The sequence below is a fragment of the Mustela erminea genome, chromosome 10 (genome assembly GCF_009829155.1).
Source record: "Mustela erminea isolate mMusErm1 chromosome 10, mMusErm1.Pri, whole genome shotgun sequence".
NCBI classification, from domain to species: domain Eukaryota; kingdom Metazoa; phylum Chordata; class Mammalia; order Carnivora; family Mustelidae; genus Mustela; species Mustela erminea.
In genome coordinates this window covers 39,157,363-39,184,569 of record NC_045623.1, presented here as the reverse complement: position 1 = coordinate 39,184,569, position 27,207 = coordinate 39,157,363, and the positions used below count along the sequence as shown (strand labels likewise).

The 27,207-nt window shown below is 39.4% G+C and overlaps 1 protein-coding gene and 1 pseudogene across 3 annotated transcripts in view; both read left to right on the top strand.

Annotated features, from left to right (window-relative positions):
• Positions 1-1,042: 1,042 nt before the first annotated feature.
• Positions 1,043-4,218, top strand: LOC116568190 (annotated as a pseudogene).
• A 14,601-nt stretch (positions 4,219-18,819) lies between these two features.
• Positions 18,820-27,207, top strand: part of SAMD13 (sterile alpha motif domain containing 13) — a 51,965-nt gene continuing 43,577 nt past the window's right edge. Inside the window, exons 1-3 of one of the 3 annotated variants that reach the window (XM_032302322.1) lie at positions 18,820-18,848; positions 20,666-20,738; positions 22,075-22,265. In XM_032302322.1, the coding sequence (XP_032158213.1) occupies positions 22,127-22,265 (139 nt within the window). In that variant the 5' untranslated portion in view covers positions 18,820-18,848; positions 20,666-20,738; positions 22,075-22,126. Of the gene's footprint in view, positions 18,849-18,955; positions 18,972-20,665; positions 20,739-20,834; positions 20,999-22,074; positions 22,266-27,207 lie in introns of those variants that run through there. The other 2 variants (XM_032302323.1, XM_032302324.1) reach the window with 2 other exon arrangements.

Here is a 27,207-nt window from a genome sequence, read left to right as displayed (position 1 = left end):
TAAAACTCAAGATGCTGCTAAACTTGCCCAAAGTGACACAGCTAGCAAGGAGAGGCCCTGGGGTATGGAAAGGCCATTCTTTTGTCTCTTACTTGTGCTCCTATTTTCCATCATTGGGTTTCCTAGAACACCATTTATTACACTGGGAGCCTTGAATTTCTGGAGGTCCTCAAATGTATTCTCGAGGTCTGTGAGAAGCCTTTCTGCCTTTAGAGAGTCTTTCCTTTGCTTGGGTTTCAGAGACATTGGCCTACAGAATGGTGCTCACTTGCAGGGAGCTGCCTCCTCGCCCTGAGCAGGTGTGGACGGGAACTTTGGGAGCAAGTACTGAGCTTGTCATTGTGTGGGTTGCGAAGGGCGTGGGCCCCCCTGGCTTACCATAGCCGTGCCTTTGCCAGGAATGTGTCAGAAGGGGTATGGCAGTGGCTTCTAAGGAAGCCAGGAGGAGACATGCAAACTGCCAAGTGGAAAATACCAAGGACAATAATGATCACAGCAGAAAACAAAACAAAACAAAACTTCATTTGCCTTCAAAAGGCAAAGTCCAGGGGGCTTGGAGCTTTGCTTACAACACTCGAGGCAGCCCAGACCAAACACCATTGCCAGTGTCACCCCTCCCACATTTGTTCCCAGGACCATTGGAAAAAGTGAGATTCAAAGGTTAGGGCTACATAGACCATTACATTTTAAAAGTACATCTACTTTTTCAAAAAAACAAAAACAAAAAAAAAAACCCTTTTACTCCTTCCTAAAGCTCCTCCAGTAAGGTATTATTAAGCCCATCTTATAGGGGAAGAAATAGAGCTCAGAATAGAAGGTCACAAGACAGTAGCAGGGGCAGAATCAATTGCTGGACCTTCCAGGGCAGGTTGCTTCCACTGAGCCCACTCGAAGTATCTTTCCCAGCAGTACTAGAAGACATCAGCATGGAGGTCAACTGCCATCTCCTTGAGTTATCTAGTTAATATACTTTCAAGAAAAAAAGTATATATACATGTATATATATATATATATATATATATATATATATTTCCAGATCAACATGCTATTTTCTCCTCCTGCAAATACCGAGTCAACAGATGTTTCACAATGGAATATTCTGGAAAATGAAATAGAGGTCTTTAATGCTCCACGTCTGGCTGATGGTAAGTTTTCTCTGCCTCCTCACCAGGCGAGGCCCTTCCTTAAATAAAGCCGAATGTGTAATTTGTTCTCATCGCTGTGGCGAGCGCAGGAAAGTCTTCGGAAAAAGAAGGAAACAAAACCAGATTTTGGAAACCACCGCATTTGTCAGGGAATGCCCTTCCTTTGGTCCTTCCTACCAGGTTTTGCTTTCTGGATGATCCCCAGTGGAGACATCTGTACCCATCGCGGGCCGAGAGCTGGCAGCACGGGGGCCAGCGCCACTGGCTAATAGGGTTTGTTTGATCTCCACGGTCTCCTGCTGAGGTAATATGAGAAATTAACTGGCCTGGGGGAAGAGAAATACCTAACTCCAGATAGCCCACCCTGTCCCACCTAAAGGGGGGACGGGTGTGTGGAGGAAAAAAACCTGAGAAATACTTGTGTAGTTCAAAGGCCAGAGACCTCCGCTTACTAAGAGATGGAGACTTAATCCTAGGGCTGTAAAACTCTCCCTCCCTCTCCACACCCCACACCACATTACTAAAGGCCCGTTTACAGCAGTTCATTTTACTTGGTGCATCATGTCCAGTTATCAAGAAAAAATTACAAGACATACTCAAAGCCAAAAAATTTTTTTTTGAAGAGACAGAGCAAATCGCCAAACCAGACATGGCAGGGACATTAGAATTATCAGACTGGGGCTTTAAAACAACTAGGACTGGTTCTAAGGAATAAGTAGACAGCATGAAAGAAGGGAAGGGCAACGTAAGGAGAGAAAAGGAAACCCTAAGAAAGAACCAAAAAGAAAAGCTAGAGATTAAAACACACACACACACACACACACACACACACACACACACACACACACACTATAGGAGAAATGAAGAACACCTCTGATGGGCTCTTTTTAGTAGACTGGGCACAGTGGAGGAAAGAATCCCTGAGCTTAAGGATGTATATCAGTAGAAATTTCCAAAACTGAAAAGTAAAGAATAAAGGTTGAAAAAAATAGGAAAGACTATCCAAGGACTATGGGACAACCGCAAAAGATGTAACATATGTGTAGTGAGAACGTCAAAAAGAGAGAAGAAATTGATAAAGGAACAGAAGAAATACTGAAACAACAATGAATCAGAATTTCCCAAGTTTATGTCAGTTACCAAACTATATCCAGGAAACTCAGAAACCCCAAGCAGGATGCATGCAACAAACAAAAATCACCCACATGTAGGTGTATCATTTTCAAATGACAGAAAATCAAAAGTGAAGAAGTCTTGAAAAAAGCCAGAAGGGGAGGGGGGAAATCTTACCTATAGAGAAACAAAGATAAGAATTATATTCAACTTTTCCTCAGAAATCATCCTAGTTCATCCACATAGACCTAACATTCTAGAATTCTGAGCCCTACAAAATTAGCATTTAAATTTAAATTAGCATTTAAAACCAAAATTAAAAAAAAAATTTCCTCAAACAAAAGTGGAAAGAATGTTTTACCAAAGATCTGTCTTACAAGAAGTGTTAAAAGAACTTCTTTAGAGAGGAGAATAATATAGATTAGAAATTTGGATCTACATAAAGAAAGGAAGAGCATCAGAGAAGAAACAGTGAAGATAAAATAAAAACTTCTAATCTTCTTATTCTTAATTGATCTTGCCAAATAACAGTTTGTTCACTACCCGGGAATTAATCTAGACATAGACCTTACACCTTCACAAAAATTAAAATGAATCACAGACCTAAATATAAAGCACAAAACTATAAAACTCCTGGAACACACACCTAGATGACCTTGGACATGGAAATGACTTTTAAATACAAACCAAAGGCACAATCCATGAAAGTAAAAATTGGTAAATATATTTCGTTAAAATTAAAAACTTCTGGGGACACCTGGGTGGCTCAACTGGTAAGCATCAGACACTTGATTTCTGCTCAGGTCACGATGTCAGGGGTGTGAGATCGAGCATCACATCAAGCCCCATGTTGGGCTCCATAATGGGCATAGAACCTGCTTAAGATTCTCTCTCTCCCTTTCCCTCTGCCCCTCCTCCACCGACACTCTCTCCCCCACCTCAGTAAAACAAAACAAAACAAAAAGAACTTCTGTTCTGTGAATATTCTCAAGAAGGGTGACTAATATTACTTTTTTTAATCTTTATTTTTTTTAAAGTAATCTCTACACCCAGCATGGGGCTCAAAGTCACTACCCCAAGATCAAGAGTCACATGGTCCACTGACTGAGCTGGTCAGGCACCCCAAAACTTCTGCTGTGTAACACAATGATAAGAAAATGAGACAACAACACAGATACTGGGAGCATACCTTGTAACAGACACATCTGACAGGGAGCATACCTTGTAACAGACACATCTGATAAAGCACTATTACCCAAAATATACAAAGATCGCTTAAAAACTGACAATATGAAAATGAACAACCTAGTTAAAATGGGCCAACTGCTTAACAGACACCTCATCAAAGAAGACCTAGAGATGACAAGCATATGAGCTCTTTGCCACATCTGCAGTGGGCAGCAATCAGAAGACTGACATTCCAGAAAATGTCGACATCACTTGAAGGGCTGCACAGCTATTGTGAAGAGCCTCAGAAGAGCCCTGCAGAAGGACTTCAAGCACATCAGTATAAAACTCCGTCTTCTTGGAAAGAAAAAGAAGAGGCTCTGGGTTAACAAACAGTGGGGAAATAGAAAGGAAATGGCTACTGTTCACACTTTCCGTAGTCACGTACAGAACATGATCAAGGGTGTTACACTGGGTTTTCGTTACAAGATGAGGTCTATGTATGCTCACTTCCCCCATCAATGTCATTAGTCAGGGGAGTAGGTCTTTGACTGAAGTCCAAAATTTCTTGGGTGACAAATACATCTGCAGTGTTTGGATGAGGCCACACATCGCTTGGGTTCAATGTCTCGTGCCCAGAAAGATGAGTTAATTCTGGAAGGAATGCTCAACTTATATCAAATTCCACTGCTTTGATTCAGCAAGCCACAACAGTTGAAAACAAGGCTATCAGAAAATTTGAGGATGGATCCATGTCTCTGAAAAAGGAATAGCTCCTCAGGCTGATGAATAACTTCTAAGTTGTTCAGGAACAGAAATAAAATGATAGATGATTCTTGGGACCTAGCTGTGATATTTTAAAGATAGAGTAAATGTGCTGTTCTTTTTGAGAAAGCATATCAAAAGTTGCTCCACATCATATGTCATCAGGAGAAGGCACATTAAAAGCCTGATGAGATACTACACACTACCTATCTAGAATGGCCAAAATCCACAACACTGACAACACTAAATGTTGGTGGGGTGGGGAGCAACGGGACCTCTGAGACATTGGTTGAGAGAATGCAAAACACATAGTCACTTTGAAACACAGTTTGGCAGTTTCTTACAAAACTAAACATACTCTTACTGCATGATCCAGCAAACCATGCTCCTTGACATTAGCCCAAAAGAACTGAAAACTTACGTCCACACAAAAACCTGCACAAGAATGTTTATGACAGCTGTTCTCAGAATTGTAAGAGCTTAGAAGCAACCAGGATGTCCTTCAGAACAGATAAATAAACTGAGGTCCATTCAGATAGTGGAGTATTATCCAGTGCTAAGAGAAAATGAGTTATCAAGCCATAAAAGGACACAGAGAAAGCTTAAATGCATACTGCTTGAGTGAAAGAAACCAATCTGAAAAGCTACATACTATATGATTCCAACTATATGACATCCTAGAACAGCAAAACTATGGACATGGTCATTTCCAGGGGTTAGTGTAGGGAAAGGGTTGAATAGGTGGATCACAGAGGATTTTTAGGGCAATGAAAACACTCTGTATGATACATGTCATTATACATTCGTTCAAACCGGTAGAACACACAATACCAAGAGAGAACCCTAATGGATGATCACCAGAGGGGATGGGGGGGTGGAAGGATGGTGAAGAGGAGTGGGAGATACAAGCTTGCTTCCAGTTGTGGAATGACTAAATCATGGGAATAAAAGGCACATAGGGAATATAGACAATGGTATTGTAATAGGGTCATGTGGTAACAGACGGTAGCCACACTTGCGATGAGCACAGCATAACATATAGAGAAGTGGAATCACTATGTTGTACACCTGAAAGTAATGTAATATCGTGTGTCAAATGTTCAAAATCAAAAAAAGTGGTGAGCCCTAATGTAAACAATAGACTTTGAATGATTTTGACATGTCCATGAAGATCCACCCATGTAATGAATATCCAACTCTGGTGACAGATGTTGATAATGGGAGAGGCTAAGCATGTGGTGGGGGCAGGATGGTATATAGAAAATCTCTATACCTTCGTCTAAATTTTTCTGTGAACCTCAAACTACACTAAGAAAGTAGAGTCTTAAAAGAAACTCAGGAGCTGGCTGAGGTCTCCCGTATATGGCTCAGCATTGCCACAGGAAGTGATCCTGGGCTGAGCAGGAGAGGTCAGTTACCGTGACCAGTGTGCTTGAAACAGTCACCAGACCAATAAAGAGGGGACACAAGAGGATATGGAAGAAGGAAGAAGAAGGAAACCCATCAGTTGGAATAGAGTTTCTTAACTGGAAGGACTAACAAGACAAAACAGGAAGAGAAGCTAAGAGTTATTCTGGAGTCAGAGGTGAGGTGCTGGGGCTTGTCAGTCTGGTTCCATCAGGACCTCAGCAGTACCGAGCACCAGCCTGAGTATTCCTGTCCTATGTGGCTCCTGGTGTCACTTCTCCCTAGAGACAATAAGATGTGTCTCTGCGAAGGGAGAGACCCAAACACACCAAATTCCACCCTGAAATACAATTTTTGGAATTTTATCTCATTCTCTGAAAACCTGTCAGACAATGTCCATTTCAGTCATTTCATCAAATGATTTCTTCAACTGGCAAAATTTATAATAGTAGGCTCATAAAGACAATTAGAGAAAACTTGGACAAGTTGGGCAAACAGGCAGTTGTTACTAAGGTCCTACTCAGCCAACATTCGCTAATGTCCTAATGTTAACGTCCAGTCAATGCTGACCTTCTAGCCCTCTAAGATTCATGTGACTGTGGCAGGTAAAAGAGTTTCAAACTGAAGGCTAAATGTGTCCATGGACTACTTCCTTCTGAATTGATTTCCCATGGCCGACTTAGCCATATAATGTGTGATAATAACAAGCTAACATGTCATAAATCTTCATATATCCAGCATTTGACTTTATTACAGTGGGCCTCCTAGAAATGTGGATTACTTCCCTGTCAGGCAGTCTTTACCTGGTTTTGCTGTCCTTAGCCCATTCGTGGGAACGTGTGCGTTTTTATGATGTTGGTACAAACAAGTATATTGATAGGCATCTAATCACCATATTAATTGTTAACCCAGACTGGAAAAGTTTCATAATTTTTTTTTTTTTTTACTTTATAGACATTTCTTTCAATAGAAAAACAAAAGTTAGAAGGAAAAAGTGTGTGTTAAAATTAGTCGAGTAGAACTCCCCAAAATAACTCCCACTGCTTTATATACCTCACGAACAAATAATGAAGAAAATTGAGATGGAACCTATTTTCCTTCTAACACTGGATGGTTCCTAGGTAATTCAGGGCGGGAACGTATGATGTATCGGGTATCAAGGCAAGGATGAGAGTACTGACTGAAGAGCCACCTTATGCTGGGGGTTCTGCAACTTCTGAGGGTAGAGCAGGGGAGAGGCAGGATGGTGGGAGGGGGTTAGGTTAGGGAAATGGGACACGCAGTTCTCTGATGTCCAGAGCTGTCTGGGCACCTCCATAGCTGAACCTTCTGGGCTCATCCCTCACTTGTCTACTTCTCTAGTTTCAGCGAAGCTCTGTTGCTTGGAAACTCACATAAAATGTGAAGTGGGAGTGTTGCAAACCAACCTATCCTAACCCTGTTTTTATTACCCTTACGGCATTTCAAGGTGAAAGACTATATTTAGCCTTGTATTTTGCTTTCTCCGGGAAATTCCAGACAACTGCAAAGAAGCTGTGAAGTTTTTCACACTCTTCGGTGGGACCCTGTGCTTTCCCACTCTGATCTTCAGGAAGCCTGAGGTCCAGAGGTCCATCTACTCTAGGACACGAATGGTCTAGGAGCCACTTAAAGAGCAGATTCCTTTTATCCCCTCTTAAATTCCACAGAACAACCTTAGATACAGGATTTTTTTTTTTAACCCAAGTTTTACATAAAGAAATAACTGCTAGCCATTTCCACACCAATTTATCTGCTGTTATGGGAACCCTTTCTAAGAAAAAGACATGATCTGTCTGACATGCTTCATCCACCCACTCCACTTTCTCTTTTCTAACGAAAAATGTGCTGTGGTAAAGCTACCTTTGTATCATTCTTAGGCTGAAATGACCGTCTGGCAACATAGGGCACTAGACTTTCCCATAACAAGAAAACAAGCAACTTGGGTCTTTTTAAGTGAGTGAAAGCACTTCCACACATTTTTTCAGAAATAACAAAAAACTAACAGAGGGTCCCAGAGAAAAGCTAGCAAGCATTGCCATATGCGAAGTCTCTACATATTTAACAGGAAGAGGGTGTTTGATCCTTTGTCCAAACCACTGCATACGTGGATTCCTGATCTTGTTCCTGCTTTATTTACTTGCTGTCTCTCACATGTCAGGTAATAAATCGTCCCTTCACGTCACCCCGACCCTGCTGGAAAACATCTCTAGTTCTATAAGGCACACTATAGATGACTTTCCAATTAAGGGCACAGGATCTGCAGTCAAAAGATCTGGATTTGAGACTTGTGTCTGTCATGTACTTGCTACATAATTGACATAATTGAGCACTGCTGTTTACACCAAGACTGTGTCCCCCTCCGTAAAATAGGATACTTGCAGTACCTACTTCAGTTGCCTCATCTAACCAAAGGAAATAATAACATGGCAGATCTCACTGGGTTAGTGTGAGGACACAATGAAGTAAATGAATGCAAGGTTCATAGCAGAGTAGGGTATACAGCAGGCATTCAAAAATGGTAGTTCTAAAGATGGTATTATAAAGATGGCATTTAGAAAATGACTCTCATGTCAACCATGTCTTTCATTGTAGATTTGTTGATTGGTATTTATCCCTCCTGCAAACCAGGACATTCTCTGAGGCCTCCCTCCCACACCCTCTGCCTTCCAAACTATTCCACTTCCTGAAAATGCCCAGAAACCATCATCCTTGGCACTTGTTGACCACCAGTGCCTTCTATCAAGCCTCATCCTCTCTCTGCTATACTCTTGCAATAGCCTCTTAGCCACTTTTTCTCCCTAATCTCTTTGCCTTCTGCTTTCCCTTCTTATATCCTTACCACACACACAATGATCATTCTTCTTCTTCTTTTCAAAGACTTTTATTTATTTATCTGTCAGAGAAAGAGAGCAAGCACCACAGGGGGAGCGGCAGGCAGAGGGAGAAGAAGCAGGATCCCCACTGAGCAAGAAGCCTGATGCAGGACTGGACCTTAGAACTCTGGGATCATGACCGGAGCCAAAGGGAGACACTACCAACTGAGCCACCCAAGAGTCCCCACAGTGATCATTCTAAAAATCAGTTTGGTCATGTCCCTTCATTAATGAAGACCCTACAATAGCTCCCTATTAATAAAAGAATTATCTCCAAACTCCTTGGCCAAACATATAGTCCTCCATGCTCTGGCTATCCCTTCCTATGCCAACTTTGTTCCTGCCAATCTCTCATGACTGCCCCACAGACCAGCAACCACAGAAACTCTTCTAATTCCAAGAATATTGGGGTAACCACACTCCAAGATGGTCCCTAATGATCCCCACCTCCTAGTATTCATGCCCTTATGAAGTCTTCTCCCACACAGTCCCAGAGTTGCTCTGGAAGACCAACAGAATGGCAGAGGGGGTGGTGTGTCACTTGCAAGATGAGGTTATAAGTAACTGGGGCTCCTATCTTCGCCTCGGTCTGCCTTTCATATTACTTGCCCTCAGGGAAACTACGCCATGTAAGTAACTCTATGGAAAGGCCTACCTGGTAAGGAACTGAAAATTTCTGCTGACAGTCACATGAGTGAGCTGGGGTACTGCTCTTCCTGCCCCTTCAGATGATTGCGGTCCCAGCCAATGCCTGAGAACAACTTCATGAGAGACCATAAGGCAAGACCATCCAGTCAGGAATTGCCCAGATTCATGACTTTCAGCAACTGTATGGGATCTCACTTATTACTGTAAGCTGCTAAATTTGGAAGTAATTTGTTAGGTAGCCATGCAAAAGCCCTCTTCGTTTATACCTCCTTTCCCTTGCACATTCCTTTAGATGTGATGCCTGTTGTCCATTCCCATCATGTAAGCCTCAGTGCAAAGTCACTTACTCCATAAAACTGTGCCACTCCTCCTCCACACCGTCTTGTCTGTCATTTGTGTTCACATAACATCTGGCATTTACTTCCACTGTGACACCTGTCATTTTGTCCTGTATGGTAGCCTGAATAATAGTCCCCCAAGATACCCACGTCCTCATCCCCAGAACCTACAAACTTTACCTTCTATAGCAATGGGGACTTTGCTGATGTGATTAAGTTATAACCCTGAAATAGGGAGATTATGGATTATAGATTATGAGGATGGGTGGATATCATCGCAAAGATCCATATATGAGGAACCCAGGAGGATTCAGAGTGAGAGAGATGACCAGGGATGGTGGAAGCAGATCCTGGAGTGACATGTTCTCAAGAGGGAAACAGGGAGACATAACCAGGGAATACAGGCAGTCAGTAACAGTTGAAAAAAGGCCAGATAACAAATCCTCCCCTAGAGCTTCCAGAAGGGACACAGCTTCGTGGCACCTTTATTTTAGTCAAATAAGAACCATTTTAGATTTCTCATTCCCAGAATTGCTAAAAGAACAAACGTGTATTTTAAGTCACTAAACTTGTGATCATTTGTTACAGCAACATAGGAAACCCATACATCCTGTGTGTGTTTGTTAACCACACCCCTGACACCATACACATACATGAGGCTCTTAGCTCCCTGAAAATCATGTTTGTTTCCAAAACCTTAAACAATACCTGGAATATGTTAGTGCTCAGGAAAATGTGTTGGTTAGTCAAATACATAAACTAGTTTAAATTCTTCAGGCTATAAATTAAATATTCCATTGTATAATCAAATGTAATGGTTTTCTCCAAGAACTCTTTCCTGGTGAAGTGTCATTCGTTTCCAGGCAGATCTACAATTCCTGTCTAGAAAAAAATTCTTAAAGGCTTATCCTTAAAGCAAAAAGGAATGTCAGAGGTCATCTCTTAGGTGTGATGACAGAGATGAAATATATTCTGGAGTAGATCTTTCTTTCCTTAAGTGTAAGACTTAAAAGAGACACAAAAATGTGGACAGTTCGGTGAAGAAACACAAATGTAAGTAAAGGGTCAGGACTCAAGGGGGTGGCACCTGCATTTCCGATTGATAGCATTGATCCTACTGAGAGTACATACACTCTGCCCCTCACTCACTGTAAAACTCTACTTTTTCTCAGTTCCTTCACCCATATAATTAAGTGATTGATTAAAATTCATTCAGTATTTATTTAACAAATATTTGTTGAGAATCTACCATGTTCCAAGCATAGTTCCAGATGTCAGGAGCATAGTTTTTTTTTTTTTTAAGATTTTATTTATTTATTTGACAGAGAGAAATCACAAGTAGGCAGAGAGGCAGAGAAAGAGAGAGGAGGAAGCAGGCTCCCTGCTGAGCAGAGAGCCCGATGCGGGACTCGATCCCAGGACCCCGAGATCATGACCTGAGCCGAAGGCAGTGGCTTAACCCACTGAGCCACCCAGGCGCCCCAGGAGGATAGTTTTAAACAATACATCCTACCCTCATGGATTCTAGAGTAAGTTAGATAATAAAAATAAATATGAAAAAATATATAGTATGACAAACACTGTGGAGAACAATAAGTTAGGAAAGGAGCTCAGTGATTACAGAAATAGAGGTGGATGAAGAAAGAAAAACTCATTGAGACCGTGAGGTTTGAATCAGGTCCAGAGGAGGTTAAGGAGCAAATAATCCAGATAATTGGAAGGAAATGAAGGAGTGGAAATAGCAGGTGCAAAGGCCCTGAGGCAGGAGAATGCCTGGTATGCACCTATGTTCAAAGACTAGCAAGGAGGTCAGCATATCTGTATTGGAGTGAACAAGAACAGGAGTGAGCAGGAAACAAGATCCGGAAAGGTTTTAGGGAAGGGTCAGATACTATAGACCAATGCTGACCAATACAAATCTAATGCAAGCCAGAAATGTGGAGTCACATATGCAACGTAAAATTTTCTACTAACCACTCTACAAGAATAAAAAGAAACTGGTGAAATTAATTTTAGTGCTATATTTTGTTTATCCAATATATTCAAAATATTATAATTTCAATATATAATCAGTATAAAGATGACTGAATATTTTACATTTTTATGTTTTATTTTTCCAGTTTTAAAAAAATATGTATTTTATTTATTTATTGGAGAGAGAGTGAGGGTGAGAGAGAACATGAGAGTATGAGAGGTGAGAGAGTCAGAAGGAGAAGCATACGCCCTGCTGAGCTGGAAGCTTGATGCAGCCCTTGATTCTGGGACTCCAGGATCAAGACCTGAGTTGAAGACAGTTGCTTAACCAACTGAACTACCCAGACACTCCTATTTTTCCAGTTTTATTGAGATATAATTGACATAAAGCATTGTATTAGTTTAAGATGTACAACATAATGATTTGATGTACGCATATATTGGAAAATGCTTCACACAGTACATTTAGTTAACTTCTATCACCTCACACAGTTATAATTTTTCTTATGATGAGAACTTTTAATTTCTACTCTCTTAGCAACTTTCAAATATACAATACAGTATTATTAACTATAGATACCATGCTAGATATTACATTCCCATGACTTACTTATCATATAGCTACAGGTTTGTACTTTCTGACTCCTACACCTATTCCCTCAATACCCTTCCCACCACCTACCACCAGCTCCTGCCCTGGGCAACCATTAATCTTCAAATTCTTTTTTCTCAAAGGAATTCCTCAAAATCTACTGTGTGTTTTACTTCTCAGTTCAGACTGACCCTACCTCGAGTGATCTCTAACCACATGCCACCAGTGGTCACCTGTTTAGACAGCATAGCTATAGAGCTTAAGAAGTCTTTCTAAGGGCATTGGCTTTGACTCCATAGGAAATAGGAACCATGACAGAGTTTTGAGAAAAGAAGTGACATGATCTAATTTATATTTGAAAGGATCTGGGGCGCCTGGGTGGCTCAGTGGGTTAAGCCGCTGCCTTCGGCTCGGGTCATGATCTCAGGGTCCTGGGATCGAGTCCCGCATCCGGCTCTCTGCTTGGCAGGGAGCCTGCTTCCATCTCTCTCTCTCTCTCTACCTGCCTTTCCATCTACTTGTGATCTCTCTCTATCAAATAAATAAATAAAATCTTAAAATAAAAAAAAATAGATAAAAAAAAAATAAAATTGAAAGGATCACTTCGGTTGCCATGTTGAGATAGTCTATAAGGGGTGACAGGAGAAGCAGGGAGACCAGATGGGAGGTTGTGGTGGTAACACAGACAAGAGGTAGTGGTGATCCCACCCAAAGGGGGACAGCGGAGATGGAAGAAGTGGTTGAACTCAGAACATATTTTGAGATGGAGCCAATGGGGTTTCTTGACTGACTGAAGTATGAAAGAAAAAGGAGAGTTAAGAGTGAAACCAGTAGAAAACCATGAAAGTTTTCATGGGTTTTAATCACTTGGTTAAGCCATTTAACTCTCCTGAGACCATGTGTCTTTCTCTGTAACAAGGTGACAGCATTCTAGGAAGAGGAACCCCGAGATCATAGGCTGTAGGGCTAAAGTGTACCAGGTAATGCTCAGGGAAAACCAGTGTGGTTGAAGAGGTGCCAGCAAGGAGGAAAAGCAGCAGGGATGTGGTCAGAAAGGTAACAGCGATGTGGGTTATAAAGGAACCATGGTGCGTCCCTTCAATTTCAGGGAATACGGAGTATAACAAGTAAGCTCACCAAAAAACAAAACTTAGGCCACCATGTTATGGTTAAAAACTCAGCATCAGACTTATCCAGGCCAGAACTATTAATTTTCATGGTCTTTTGTTTTTCTTTTCCACAAATTCAGTTCATCTTATATATATAGAAGGTGTAGACAATGGGAACAAGAGTTCTTTTGATTTGATCCAGAAAGAGAAAGCCGTTCAGAGCCAGAATTCCCATGAAGGTGATGAAGCTTAATTCTGAAGCCTCTTCTAGCACTCTAGACTCGATTTCGTACTGATCCTTTTTTTTTTTCTTAAAGAAAAAAAAAAAACTGGATACACTTCAGGATCAACAAAACCTAGATCTTCTCTTACTTATGAAAAACATTCCGTCTGAGACATCTCTTGGGAATAAAACTCACTGACTTGGGTAAAAGCAGAAAGGACCTGCACACCTGGCCAGGACCAGTCATTATGCCCCAAGAAAGGAGTCAGCACCTCCCCAGCTTCTGCCCTTTGGAAAGGTACAGTTAAGAGAATTATGTAGGAGGATTTATGTTTGTCCTTCCTAAGTCTGTTTGATCACAAAATCAGGTGTGTTGCTTTAAAAAGTATAGATTCCTAGGTCTTACCCCAGATCCACTAATTTGATCTCAGAGGGCAGAGCCCAGGAATCTTTATTGTAAGGAAGCTCCACCCATGGGCACCAGTGCATTAGGGCTTCTGAAACATAATTTTGAGATAATAAGGCATAACTCTGGGAATTCCTGGAAGGAAGAGCAATCTCCGTCCCAAAAACTGGGTGGGGGAGTTCCTGAGCTGTTCATTACTTCAAGAGACACTCAATCACAGATTCATAGTTTGGGCAGCTCTTTCTCTACCCTCGAAGGTGCATCCAGTAAGAGGAAGGGCCAACATTGGCCATCTGAGAACAGGCATGGGTAAGAAGAGATGAACTCAAGATGGGGCCCTCAGGAGCCATTCAAGGATGTGGTCATGTTTCTCTCCCAGGAGGGGCCTTCTGCCCCTCCAGGGACCTGCAGGGGAGCAAAAAAAAAAAAAAGAAGAAGAAGAAGAAGAAGTTTGCTTCCCGGATTTCCAGTTTCCACACCTGGCCTGAGACTGGCTGGGCTACAAGGAGAGGCTCAGGAGAGTGAGCCCAGGCACATTTGCTTACATGATAGAGCAGCAGGTAGGAGAGGCCGAAAAATGAGCTCAGAGTTACCCAACACCTAGGCTGGCAGATCTGGGAGGGCGTGAGCCTGAAGGTGTCAGCAGGGGCAACTCTCCCTGCCCCTACTGCATGAAATAAAAAGTTTGTTTTGTTCTAGGAAAGAATGAAGCCAAAACAGAGCATCAGTGCTGAGAAATGGAAAGAGAAGGAATCCTGAAGATGCTGTTGGGTCTCCAGAGACAAACCTTTCTGAGGCCAGCACTGCCTTTCTTCCCCTCGCTCTGACATACCAGTAAATTCTCTTTTTTTGCTTGAGATAGTTTGAGTTGGGTTTCTGTAACTTGCAGTCAGAGTGTTCTAACTAATAGAAGTTCTGTAAACATTAAAAGAATAATAGACAAATATAAAAGATGAATAAGTGAAAGTCAATTTACAGAATCATATCTTTGGTAGCATTCTATTTGTGTATGTAAAGTATGTTTTATGTGTGAATTTTATTTTATTTTATCTTATTTCATTTCGCTTTTTTTTTTTTTTTGTAAATACCTAGGAATGACTGGAAGAACACTTACTACACCGTTAGCAAGAGAAGACTGGGGAATTCTTACAGTCCTAGACTGGTTACTGATAATGGGCGTGCATTACCTTCATAATAAAAATACTAAATGTAAAAAGAAAAGGGAAAAAAGTTAGTCACTGAATGGACCAGATACTTGCCTGCCCCCAAAGCCTTGATTTTCTTGGCAGAGAGAAGAGAGAATTAGAGGCAGAAAATAGAATAGGTTCTGCTGTTATCCAATCAATACTATATTGATTGAGCGGGTAAGGCAGGGAGAAATAGACAGACTTAGTTACATACAACTAAGAGAGTTTGCGTCATAGGAAATGAAATGCTCAGAGCTTAACCGGTCGATGAAAATACAAAAAGAGCTGAAAAGTGACCATTACTATTTAAGTCTCACAGTTTGGGGATGGGGAAAGTGGGTGTGGGAGGGGGAAGCCTATCTCCTTAGAGGTGCCAATTGGGGACTGGAACCCGCTGACTAGAAGACAGAGGGAGCCTCTGCAGGTGCTCAGAACTTGCAACATTACCACTTCCGGTTACATGGGCAGCCAGGAAGCCCTCATTGAAACAGCCACTTTAAACGGAAGACACTGGGGCGCCTGGGTGGCTCAGTGGGTTAAAGCCTCTGCCTTCGGCTCAGGTCATAATCCTGGGGTCCTGGGATGGAGCCCAGCATCAGGGCTCTCTGCTCAGCAGGGATCCTGCTTCCCTTCCTCTCTCTCTGTCTACTTGTGATCTCTGTCTGTCAAATAAATAAATAAATAAAATCTTTAAAAAATAAAAAAATAAAGGGAAGACATTAGAGGAGAGGAGGTGGAAAGAGCCTTTGCAAAAGGAGATTAAGAGGAGTTAGCAAGGGGCGCCTGGGTAGCTCAGTGGGTTAAAGCCTCTGCCTTCAGCTCAGTTCATGATCCCAGCGTCCTGGGATTGGGCCCCACATCTGGCTCTCTGCCCCGCAAGGAGCCTGCTTCCTCCTCTCTCTCTCTGCCTACCTCTCTGCCTACTTGTGATCTCTATCAAATAAATAAATAAAATATTAAAAAAGAAAAAAAAAAAAAGGAGTCAGCAAGTCACCAGAATTAAAAAGGTTAATCCAGAAGCAGAAACTCTCCGGCCAAACGAGGTGGGATGGACCCCAAGAGGGGGGCTTAAATGAATTCTGTTACCTCATTCAAAGGACTCAGAGTAAAGGAGACCCCCCCCCAGGACCTTATATATAATTAAGGAAACAACTTAAAAACATATATATATATATATATATAGCCTCCGATTCATAGTACATGTACATCAACTTCCAGGGGTTAATAAAAGAAAGTTTTAATCTCTCAGTAATTACAAATTTCACATATTTTTGCAAATCTGGCATGTAGCAAAGGAATCTGAGCTGGGTTGATACTTTAGGGCAAATGTACCAGAAAGAACACGAGATGAGAGGGATTGAGTCAGAGGCAGTATCAGCTTCTATTTTCAGAAAACAGCCACTCTGGACATAAACCAAAAAGGTAGGCAGTGTGTATGCACTTGCCCTGAGACTGAGTCCACATCAGTCTCTGGTCACAGCTGCACACAGAGATAGCAAAGCACTATCTCCCTATCCGGGGAACTAAGATAAAGATTGCATATGACAACATAGTTTTTCCACAAAGAAAATTTGCATCAGCAGTCACCCTGCCTCTGAGTAGAGACTTTCTGGCCTCCCCGCTGAGCAACAGCTTGTAGTCTAAGTTCTTTCTCCACCCAGAAGCCCACTTGCCATACTAATCACCCCTGGACACACTTATCATTCGAGAGCATGCCTATTTTAGCAGCTAGATAGAGGCAGAGGCTGACCCCAAGTGCAAGTATTCTCAGCCTGATTTCAACTTTGGCTTTGTTCTTCTTTCTTTGAAACCTGGATTTATAGCAAGCCAGGCCATCCATCCATCCCCAACCATTTAATCAGGAAAGTGTCAGCACTAATGACAGGTGCTAGAGAGATGGAGTCAAATGAGACATTAATGGAACCAGATGTAAGATGATGCTGCAGTTATGATGGCATGACCATGCTGACTACCCCACTCTCGAAACTTCAGTTTCTTCAACCTTAAAATGCAACTAAATACTGGTAACTTTTGGAGTTGGACTGAGGGATGTCAATTGCCTAGAACTGCTCCCTAAGTCACAGTTGTTATTATTACAGACTATTAGTGGAGGAGACAACGGAATACACCACAGGCTACAAGGTCATGCCACCTACATAATCTAGGATCCTCGCCTCATTTTCTTATCAACGATTAACAATCTTAATTCCATGTGCAACCTTCATGCTCCTTTGCCATGTAACCCAACGCATCCACAGGTTCTGGGGATTAGGACGTGGGCATGGGAAAGTATGAATTGTTCTGTGTACTACAGCTATAAATCTAGGTGCGGAATTACTGAATAATAGAGTACATGGATTTTCAATTTTGCTTCATAATGTCAAATTATTTTCCAAACTAATCACACCAATTTATACTCATTCCAGCAAAGAGCTGTGCTTGCTCCCCACCTCATTAACACATCCTGCTCAGACTTCTAAAAAATTTCCCATCTGGAGGGTGTAAAATTGTATCTCAGAGTTTGGATTTTTATTTTGCTAATACTGAGATTGAGTATTTTAATATGTTGATTGGTCACATGGGTTTCCTCTCCTATGAATTGCCTGCTTTTCTATTTGTTTTTTTCCTTAAAATTCATAGCGATTTTTTATTCATCTGAATATTAGTATTTTGTTAGTTAAATACTACAAATATTTTCTCCCCATTTATATTATGTTCTGATGAACCAAAGCTTCTACTCTGATTGTGCTCAGATTTCTTCAATATTTTTCTTTACAAATTATATTTTTGTGTCTTTAGAAAATTCCTTCTTATCCTGTTGGCATAAGGAAGGTCTCTTATATTTACTTCCAAAAATTTAAAGTTTTTCCTTTCATACTTATGTTTCTAATCCACCTGAAGTTGATGTTTTTGGCATGATATGAGGCAAAGATCTAATTACATTATGTCTTCTGTCAGCTGGATAACCAATTGTCCAAGACCATTTACATCATAGATCAAGTTCCTCATATTCCATGTCCTTTTGGGAGCTTTCTCTTATATTCTATTAGTCAATTTATTTCTTCTTCTTCAGTATCACAGTTACTTCACGCATTACCTCTGTAACACATCTCTATATTCAATAAGACAGACCTCTACTACCTTTGTTCCTTTTTGACAGCACCTTAGATTTCTTGATTCTTTATGGTTACATATATTTTAGACCCAGCTCAATTTCTTCAAAACACCCTGTTGAGATTTTTATTACAACTTCACTGTGAGTATGCATTATTTGTGGTAGGGTTGAACTCTTCACAATAACGAATACCCCTATTCAGGAACACGATATATTTCTACTTACTTCAACATTCTCTAATGTCTTGCAATAAAGTTATATGATGTTTTCATAAAAGTCTTGCAACATATTTGGTGAGAGTTATTCCCAGGTATATTGTAGTTTCGCTGTACTTGAAAATGATATATTTTTCAAGGTACATTTTCTTACTCTTTTTGTTAGTAATTGATATTAATCTCATATCTATCAAATTATATTATTAATTTTAATTTTCAATTCTATTTTAATTCTAATTATTAATTTATTAATTTTTATAATTTTCCATAGTTCTCTATTTTTCTATGTGGCTAATTACATCATCTATGAAGTAATGGTAATTAAAAAAAAACTTGTTATTCCTTTTCTTTTCTTTTTTTTTTTTTTAGGATTTTATTTATTTATTTGACACAGAGAGAGAGATCACAAGCAGGCAGAGAGGCAGACAGTGGTGAGGGCGTGGGGAGCAGGCTCCCTGCTGAGCAGAGAGCCCGATGTGTGGCTCCATCCCAGGACCCTGAGACTATGACCTGAGTCGGAGGCAGAGGCTTAACCCACTGAGCCACCCAGGTGCCCCCTTTTTTTTCCTAACTGTGTGGCTAGGACTTCCAGTATGTGTTGGATAGACATAGTATTTGCAGACATTCTTCCCATCTTACTGATTTCTAAGGGAATGCTTCTAACCTTTCACCAGTGAGTGAAATTGTTGTGAGTCTTTGGCAAATATTTTTTATCAGCTCAAGTGATGTAATGTCTATTCCTAGTTGACTAAGAGTTTCTGTTTGCTTGTTCGTTTGCTTGTTTGTCTTAACGTGAATATTAAATTTTATACAACGATTTGTCTGCAACTATTGAGATGAGCATGTGTTTATTCTTCATTAACCTATAATTTGATGAATTACATTAATTGATTTTTCAAAGGTTAAACTATTCTCTGTTCTAAGTATAAACTCAATTTCTGTATTGTCTAATCATATCTTTCATGCTTTTTGGAATATTTTAGCTATCAATTACTGAGAAAGATACATTTAAATGATTTGCTATAGTGAAGAATTTGACAATTTCTCTTTGTAATTATGTCACATTTCCTTTTATGCTATTGAAGCTATGTTATTAGGTATGTAAAAATTGAGTCATTTTATCTTCCCAGTGAATTAAGTTTGTTATCATTCCTGAGGGATCTCCTTTGTCTATCAAGTTTTTTGCCCTAACATCTGTTATATGATTAGATATACTCCAACTCTTTTTAAAAATACTTGTCTAAAATATCTCTTTAATTCTAACTCCTATTTATTTATATTTTAGGCATGTCTCTGATAACCAGCTCAGACATAGATTTTTTTTTTTTGAAGATTTTATTTCTCTGTCAGAGAGAGAGGGCACGAACACAAGCAGGCAGAGTGGCAGGCAGAGGTGGAGAGAGAAGCGGGCTTGCTGCCGAGCAAGGAGTCCCATGCGGGACTCGATTCCAGGACCCTGGAATCATGAGCTGAGCTGAACGCAGCAGCTTAACAGACTGAGCCACCCAGGCATCCCTAGATTTTGATTTTTTAATTCAATCTCACAACCTGCTTTCAACTGGAAGTTTAGTCCACTTACTTTTATTGATACATTTTAATTTGTCTCTATCATCCATTTTTAAACTTTCTATTTGTTCTGACTTTTCTGTTCTTTTTTCTTCTTGCCTTATTTTAGTTTATTCAATTTTTTAATTCCAAAAATTTCCCTCCTCTAGTTTTGTAATTATAAGCTTTATTTTTGTTCATTAAGTAGTTCCTTTGAAATCAGAATATGCATGCTTAACCTAACAGACTCTATACTTATTATCTTTATAACCTTCCCAAATATATCAGGATGTGAGAATGTTTTAACTCCTATCATCACTCTACCTTAAAATCTATTATTTTTTAATTCCACAAGTTGTACTTTTATTATTTATTATTTGTATTTTTTGTATTCAGATTTATCCAACCATTGTGCCTTTTCCTTTACTCAACATCAGTTTTTGTTACCCAAACTTTCCTTCTGGATAATTTTCCTTCTTTTTAGAAAAAAAATTTTAAAGTTTTTTTTGTTTGTTTGTTTATCTGTTTGTTTTAAGTTTTAAGTGATCTCTGCACCCAACGTGGGGCTCAAATTTACAACCCCAAGATCAGGAGTGTCATGTTCCACTGACTGAGCCAGCCAGGCATGCCTCATTTTCCACCTTCTTGAAGACACTCTTAGAAGTTCTTTAATTAAGAGTTTTTTGATGTTAAATTTTCTCAGTGTGTGTTTATCCAAACTACCTCTATTTTATCTCCATTTTGAAAAATAGTTTTGGTAGAGAAAGTTAGTATTTACTAAATATCCATGTAACTCTCTTCATTTCTCACTCTCTTTTGCAGATGGTGTGGGACTTTGTGACTCATTCTGGTCAAAGGACTGTAATTAGAAAAAATGTTTCCCTTCAAGAAAAAGGTAGTTAGAATCTGTGTTCCTCCATGTTCCTCTTTCCCTCCTGAAATGATCTCATTGCTCATGTAACCCTGGGTGATGTAGCTAGAAAGAGCAGAGCCGCTGTCAGCCTGAGTCCCTTGGTGACTGTCTAGAGCAGGGCACACTCTGACCTATCCTTGATGCATAATGCAAGAGATAAACTTTCGTTAAGCCACAGAGGTTTCAGCCTTAATTTGTTACTACAGCATAATCTAACTTATTCTGATGAGCAGTTTTAATGGGTAAGTAATTATTTCAGTTACTATCCATCAGCACATTTAAAATACTTTCCCACAATCTTTTGTCTTCCATTTTTGCTATTCAGAATTCACCTGTCTCATTGTAATTGCTTTATTGGTAAACTGTATTTTCGGCTTTGGGATAAATTTTAATATCTTCTGTCTTTGGCATTCTGAAGTTTTGCAAAAATGTGTTTAGGTGATTATGTGTCTGTGTCTGTGTCTGTTTAAATTTATCTCATTGAGGGTCCTCTGGGTTTTAGAATCTGAGGTTACTATCTTTCATCAGTTCTGAAATGCCTCATTAATTAGGTCCTCAAATATTGTTTTTTTCTTTCCTGTATTATCTCCTCTTGAAATTCTGATTAGAGGCATACTGAGCTCTCTCATGCTATCTTCCATGACTGAACGTCTCTGTCGTATTTCCTAGCAGTTTTCTCTGTGCTGCATTTTGTGTAAGGTTTCCCAATCCGTGCTTCCCATCCCCTAATTCTCTGTCAGCTATGGTTTCCTCCACTCTCAATTCTTCCACTGGGTTTTTAATTTCAATCTTTTCATCTTTCCTTTCTAGAAGTTCTATTTTGTTATTTTTCAAATGCGATGGATATTTTTATATTCTCTATCTCTTTCCTCACATTTTTATTTCCTTTATAATTTTATTTTACCATGTTAAACATTCATTTTACTTTTAAATTTATCCATATATCTAATAAATCATTTGATTTATATATTTTATCACTTATGTTAAATTCTTCAGAGTAAGAGAAGTGCTCCATCTATTTTTATTACTTCAAATTGCTTATACCTTAGAATATAGAAAACTTAACACTGGATTCTTCCCTGTTCCTAGATGTCTAATTCTGTGTCCAGCTGTCACTATGGGCACAAATCTCAATATACAACATTCATTACTGTAGCGAAACCAATCACCCTACCTCTGCTGATAAGTGTGTCTTTCTCATGTCACTAAGTCCGCCTCCAACTGGCCTTATCTCTACTGCAAACTTCATAATTTTAATTCAGGATTTTATGATTATTTCTAAATCTCAAGATCTACCCCCTTCTTTCCATATCTCTAGACTGCTGCTGTGTTTTGGAGAATGTCCAAAAATATGACCTTTGGATAAGGGGATGAGACTGTACAAATTTTTGCTTCTTAATACCATCTGCCTGGGAATAAAAATCTCTGGGCAGGAAGAAATAAGAAAGGAAGGAAGACAATTTTGGGGAAGTCTGCATATACATCCTTCCCACTATGGAGAACATGAGGGTAAGTATTCTGTATCCCAGTGATGAGTTTTCAATAATTAGGGGTAGTTTCAACAACAATTTGATCTACTACCTACTCATTGTTATAAATCCTGGCTTATGAATTATACTAAAATTATCCTGCATTTTCTAACTGATGTATGGCTTGTGATCCTCTGTCAGTCCAATTCTTACAGTAAGGAGCAGGTACTACGTGTTTTGTAAACTTTCTAGACTAAATCATCTTAGCAACGTTTATTTATTGCATGTGATAAAACAGATCCCACACTGTTTAAAAAAAAACAAACAACAACAACAACCCTGAATTTGTTTTCAAGTGTATGCTTGACTCTTGACCAGCATTCTAGGTGTGAATTTTAGATATAACAATGTTCACAGGGAATGTTTACCTTAACAATATTTACAGGTTTTTCATTTAAAGCATATGGATTCATCTTCAATATCAGCACACAAGACCTCTTTAGTCCCTTAACAAATGTTCTACTATCCAACACCAAATGTCAATATCCAATATCAAAGTAGCCAATATCAAATCTTGGTTGGGAGAACTAATTTTTATAAAACACTGTTGAATGAAATTCAGTCTATCTGTATCAGTGTCTTAAGACTGCCATAATAAAGTTCCACAAATTGGGTGCCTTAAAACAACAGAACTGTATGCTTTCATAGTCTGGAAGCCAGAGTCTGAATCAAAGTTTTGGCAGAACCAGCCTCCCTCTGACACATCTACGGAAGGGTCCTTCCTTGCCTCTTCCAGCTTCTGGCAGCCCCAGTGTCCCTTAGCTTGAGGCCACATAACTTGTCTTTCCCTTCATCTTCCCTCTAAGTCTGTCCTCACACGGCACCTTTCTCTCTGTCTCACTTCTTCTTACAAGAATACCTCCTACTCCAGTACAACTTCATCTAAATAATTATATCTGCAATGTCTCTATTTCCAAATAAGGTTGCATTCTAAGGTACTCGGGATTAGGACTTCAACATATTTTTTTTGGAGGGCACATTTCAACCCAAAGACATTATTTACTCCTCCAAAGAGAAGATTTTATCTTCTAAATAGGCTTGGATCCCACAATATATGAACCACAGGAATGTGCCTTTTCTGGACTACGTGGAGATGCCAGATTTTCACCTTTCATTAAACAATGCTCTAAGAAATAGCTTAATGAATGGCACTATTGTATTTACTAATCAAATTCATTAAGAATCCTGCTCCCTTTGATTTCTTTTCAGAACCAAACATGACAAAAATTTCCCCCCTGAATAACTCATAGGTTTTCAATTAGAGTCAATGAAAACCATATATCAAATATGTGGGTTTTTTTCTTTTCTTTTTTTAAAAATTATATATTTTTTCTTGCTTTGGTTGCTAGGAAGCTTAAAAGCTCAGCCATAATTTAATTTAATAACTTCGTAGGATGCTGCAGCTACATATCTTCATTTTTGTTTCTCCTCTGGTATTGATACTTTATTTTCATTTGGATATTGAGTAATTTTTTTAAATTGCTTCTTATATTATTATGAGTCACCTGAATACTTTGTTTTAAAATGTTAGTAATAGGTAAGTGGGAAAAAAAAAACAAAAACAAAGAAGTAAAACTCTCTCTCTCCCTCCTTCTCTGCCTCCCCTACTTTCTTTCTCCATGTCTCTCTTCTTTATTCACACCAGATTTTCCTCCTGTCCCAGCTTATCCATCACTGAATGACTGACTAAAGACTATGAGCCATCGACACTCAGTACTCTGGTTTACATTTTAGATGGATGATTCAAACCGTACACAGGTCAACAAAGCAAGGCAAGATGCTCACTTTATTCTTGATGAAATCAACTAATAAATCTCCTCGACTTCCTTCAAGAAAGGTCAGGGGGAAAAAATAGCATAGGATCCATGCAACAGTAAAAATAAAAGAAATCTGGAAAAGTAGAGGAAATAAGTAGAAAAAATTAAATCCCTGAAAATCACACTGAGAGCATCAAGGAATAGAATTTAAACAGAAGAAAATTGGACATGGAGGGCAAGCTATTGAAAAAAAAATCACATAGAATTTAGTGGAAAATGACACAGAATGAAAGTGACGAGGGGGAAGATGAAAGAGGCAGAAAACAAACAAGAGAAAACTGACAGGAATGACTGCTATCTTTGAAGCTGTGAATGAATACATGGAACCAAAAAAATTTACATAATAGAAGAATTTTCTGAAATAAAAAAATCTTAAAATTACATTTTGAAAGGGCTCACCACATTCCAAGAAAATTTAATAAAAGCTTTTTTTTCCCCCCTGGGAACTTCAAGGACTGTAAAAAACAAAACAAAACCAAAACAAACAAACAAACAAACAAAATATGGTCATCCAGGCCAAAGGAAAATGTCATCCTCAAAAACGAAATCAGACAATATTAGATGCTAGGAGAAAACGGAACAGTGGCTAATGAATATTAAAGAAAAAAAATTTCTATGCCTGGTTTAACCTTTCATATGTAATGGTAAGAAAAAGAAATTCTCAAATACATAAGAACTCAAGAAGCATAACATTTATGAACTTCTGAAGAATCTGTCAGCAAAAAAAAAAATCAGGACAATGAACAGATGAGTAACAATAATGAATTCATGAATGAGAAAGTCATGAGGTAGAAAAGGTTTGGTGATGAGCTTTGAATCTCTTTGTACATGAAATTATATTTAAGTAACTAGGATTCTATGCCATAAAGTGAAATGTAATTGCTATAACACTGAAAAGAAAAATTATATAAGATAAAGAATAATATTTTGATGATAATAGAGAGAGAGACAAGAATCATGTTTGCTCTCCAAACTAACAGAAAGGGGGAGGGTGGGGAGGAGAAAATAGTCTAAGTAGATTAATTTCATCATCTTTCACCATCATTTCATTTCTAAGGTAAACTAAGAAGTATAAATGTAAACATATAATTTAATACACTATACAACTTCTAAATTGCTAGAGCATGGTAGGTGGCCTTCTCAAGTGGCTCCCAGTGATCCCCAACTCCTGGTAGCATGCCTTTACGTGTAGGCTAGACGTAATGACTTGTCTCTACAAAGAGAATGTGGCAAAGTGATGGATTTCAGTTCCGAAGTTGCGCTTTTAAAGACTGTGAGTTCCATCTTGCTGACACCCTTTCTCTGCTTCTTCTCTCACACTTGTTTTGATTAAGCCAGCCTCCATGTTGTGAGTGGCCCTAAGCTGAGGCCCACGTGACAGGAAACGGAGGCTCTCTGGCTGCCCAAGAGGAACTAAATCCTGTCAACAACCATGTGGGAAAGCTTGAAAGCAGATCTTCCCCAATGGGAGCCTTCAGCTGGGTACGGTGCCCAGCACAACACCTGAAGCGGAGGACTCAGCTGAGCCGTGCCAGGATTCCTGACCCACAGAACGTACAAGGTTAACGTGTGTGCTGTTTTAAGCTGCTAGGGTGGGGGGTAGTTTGTTCCACTGCAAAAAATAACTGCTACACAGAAGAAGATAAAAACAAAAAGCAAAACGAGAATGAAGAAAACAGATCTTAAAGCAAAAGAGAAAACAAAGGAACAAGCATTCCAAATGTATACAGACACAACAGATAAAGTTAAACATATCTCATTAAAATAATTTCAAGTAGGATAGAACAAGCCATTTTTTAAAAAAATGATTAAATGAGACAGAGACACTTTATGACAGCAAAGAATATACAACTGCTTCATAAGCAATGAAGTTAGTATTGCTAGTATGAATCTTCATATATCAAATAATATAAAATACACAAAGGGAAACTTCAAGAAATAAAAAAATAAGTAAAAGAAATGTTAGGAGACTTTTCCCAAAGTGTCCTTCCCACAAGGCTCCAAATGTCCCCTCATCTGTCTCTATGTTCCGGACTTCCCCAACCCCTGAACTCTTCCACTGAGTCCTCTGCAATTTGTGATTCCTCACCCACATCAGTTTTCATTGCTATTACTCTGGTTCAAGCCACTATTATTGCTTGCCTGGGTTACCGCAATTGCTCTTTGCCCATGCAGCTTTCTCCATTGCTCTCTATGATCCCTTCTAGATATAGCAGCCAGGATAATCCTTCCAAAATATGCCTGACCACGTCACTCCTCTGCTCTAAACTCTCTGGTAGCTGCCCATTTCATTCAGTGTGCAAGCCCAAGTCCTCGTTATACTCTCCAAGCCTTATATCACCTGTCACAACCCAGTGGTCACCCTCAGTCCTCCTCTTTCTCACCCTGGCTTTCTCCAGTCCAGCCACACTGACATCCTGGCTGTTTCTTGAAAACTCCAGCCACACGCTCGCCTTGTGGCCTATGCCTAACCGTTCTCTCTCCCTGGAATGTTCTTTCCTCAGAAGTCCACACAGTCATTCCCTTATCAACTCCAAATTGTTTCTTGAATGTCATCTTCTCAATAAAATTTATCCTGATCATTATATTTAACCTTTCAACCAACACTCTCCTGTCTTCCCAATCTCCTTTATCCTACTTTATTTTTTCAAAACACTTTCTAATCTACCATTGAATTTACTTACTTATGTTTATTATTTATTGTCTGCCTCTTCCCACACTCACATTAGAGTATAAGCTCCATAAGAGCAGTAAAATTCTGATTCAATTATTTATGTAACTCAAGTATCTAGAAAGGTGCCTAGTATATAAGGCACTCAAAAGATCACTCAAAAGATATTTGTCGACTGACCAATTCTCAGCCTTGTCAAACGTATGCCTCTTTTCATAATACATACAGGGCAATCTGCTCCTTAACACTGTGAAAGGAAAGTCATAAACTACCTACACATATAATTTTTTAAAAAATTCGAAGTGATGCCTTAACTGTAATATAAAGGAAAAAGTAAATGTGTGATTCATTATGGAACTGCTCAGGCATCCCTAAACTAAAAGACACAATGAAGCAATCAGATGCCTGCATTCATCTGTGGAATCCCTGTGAAA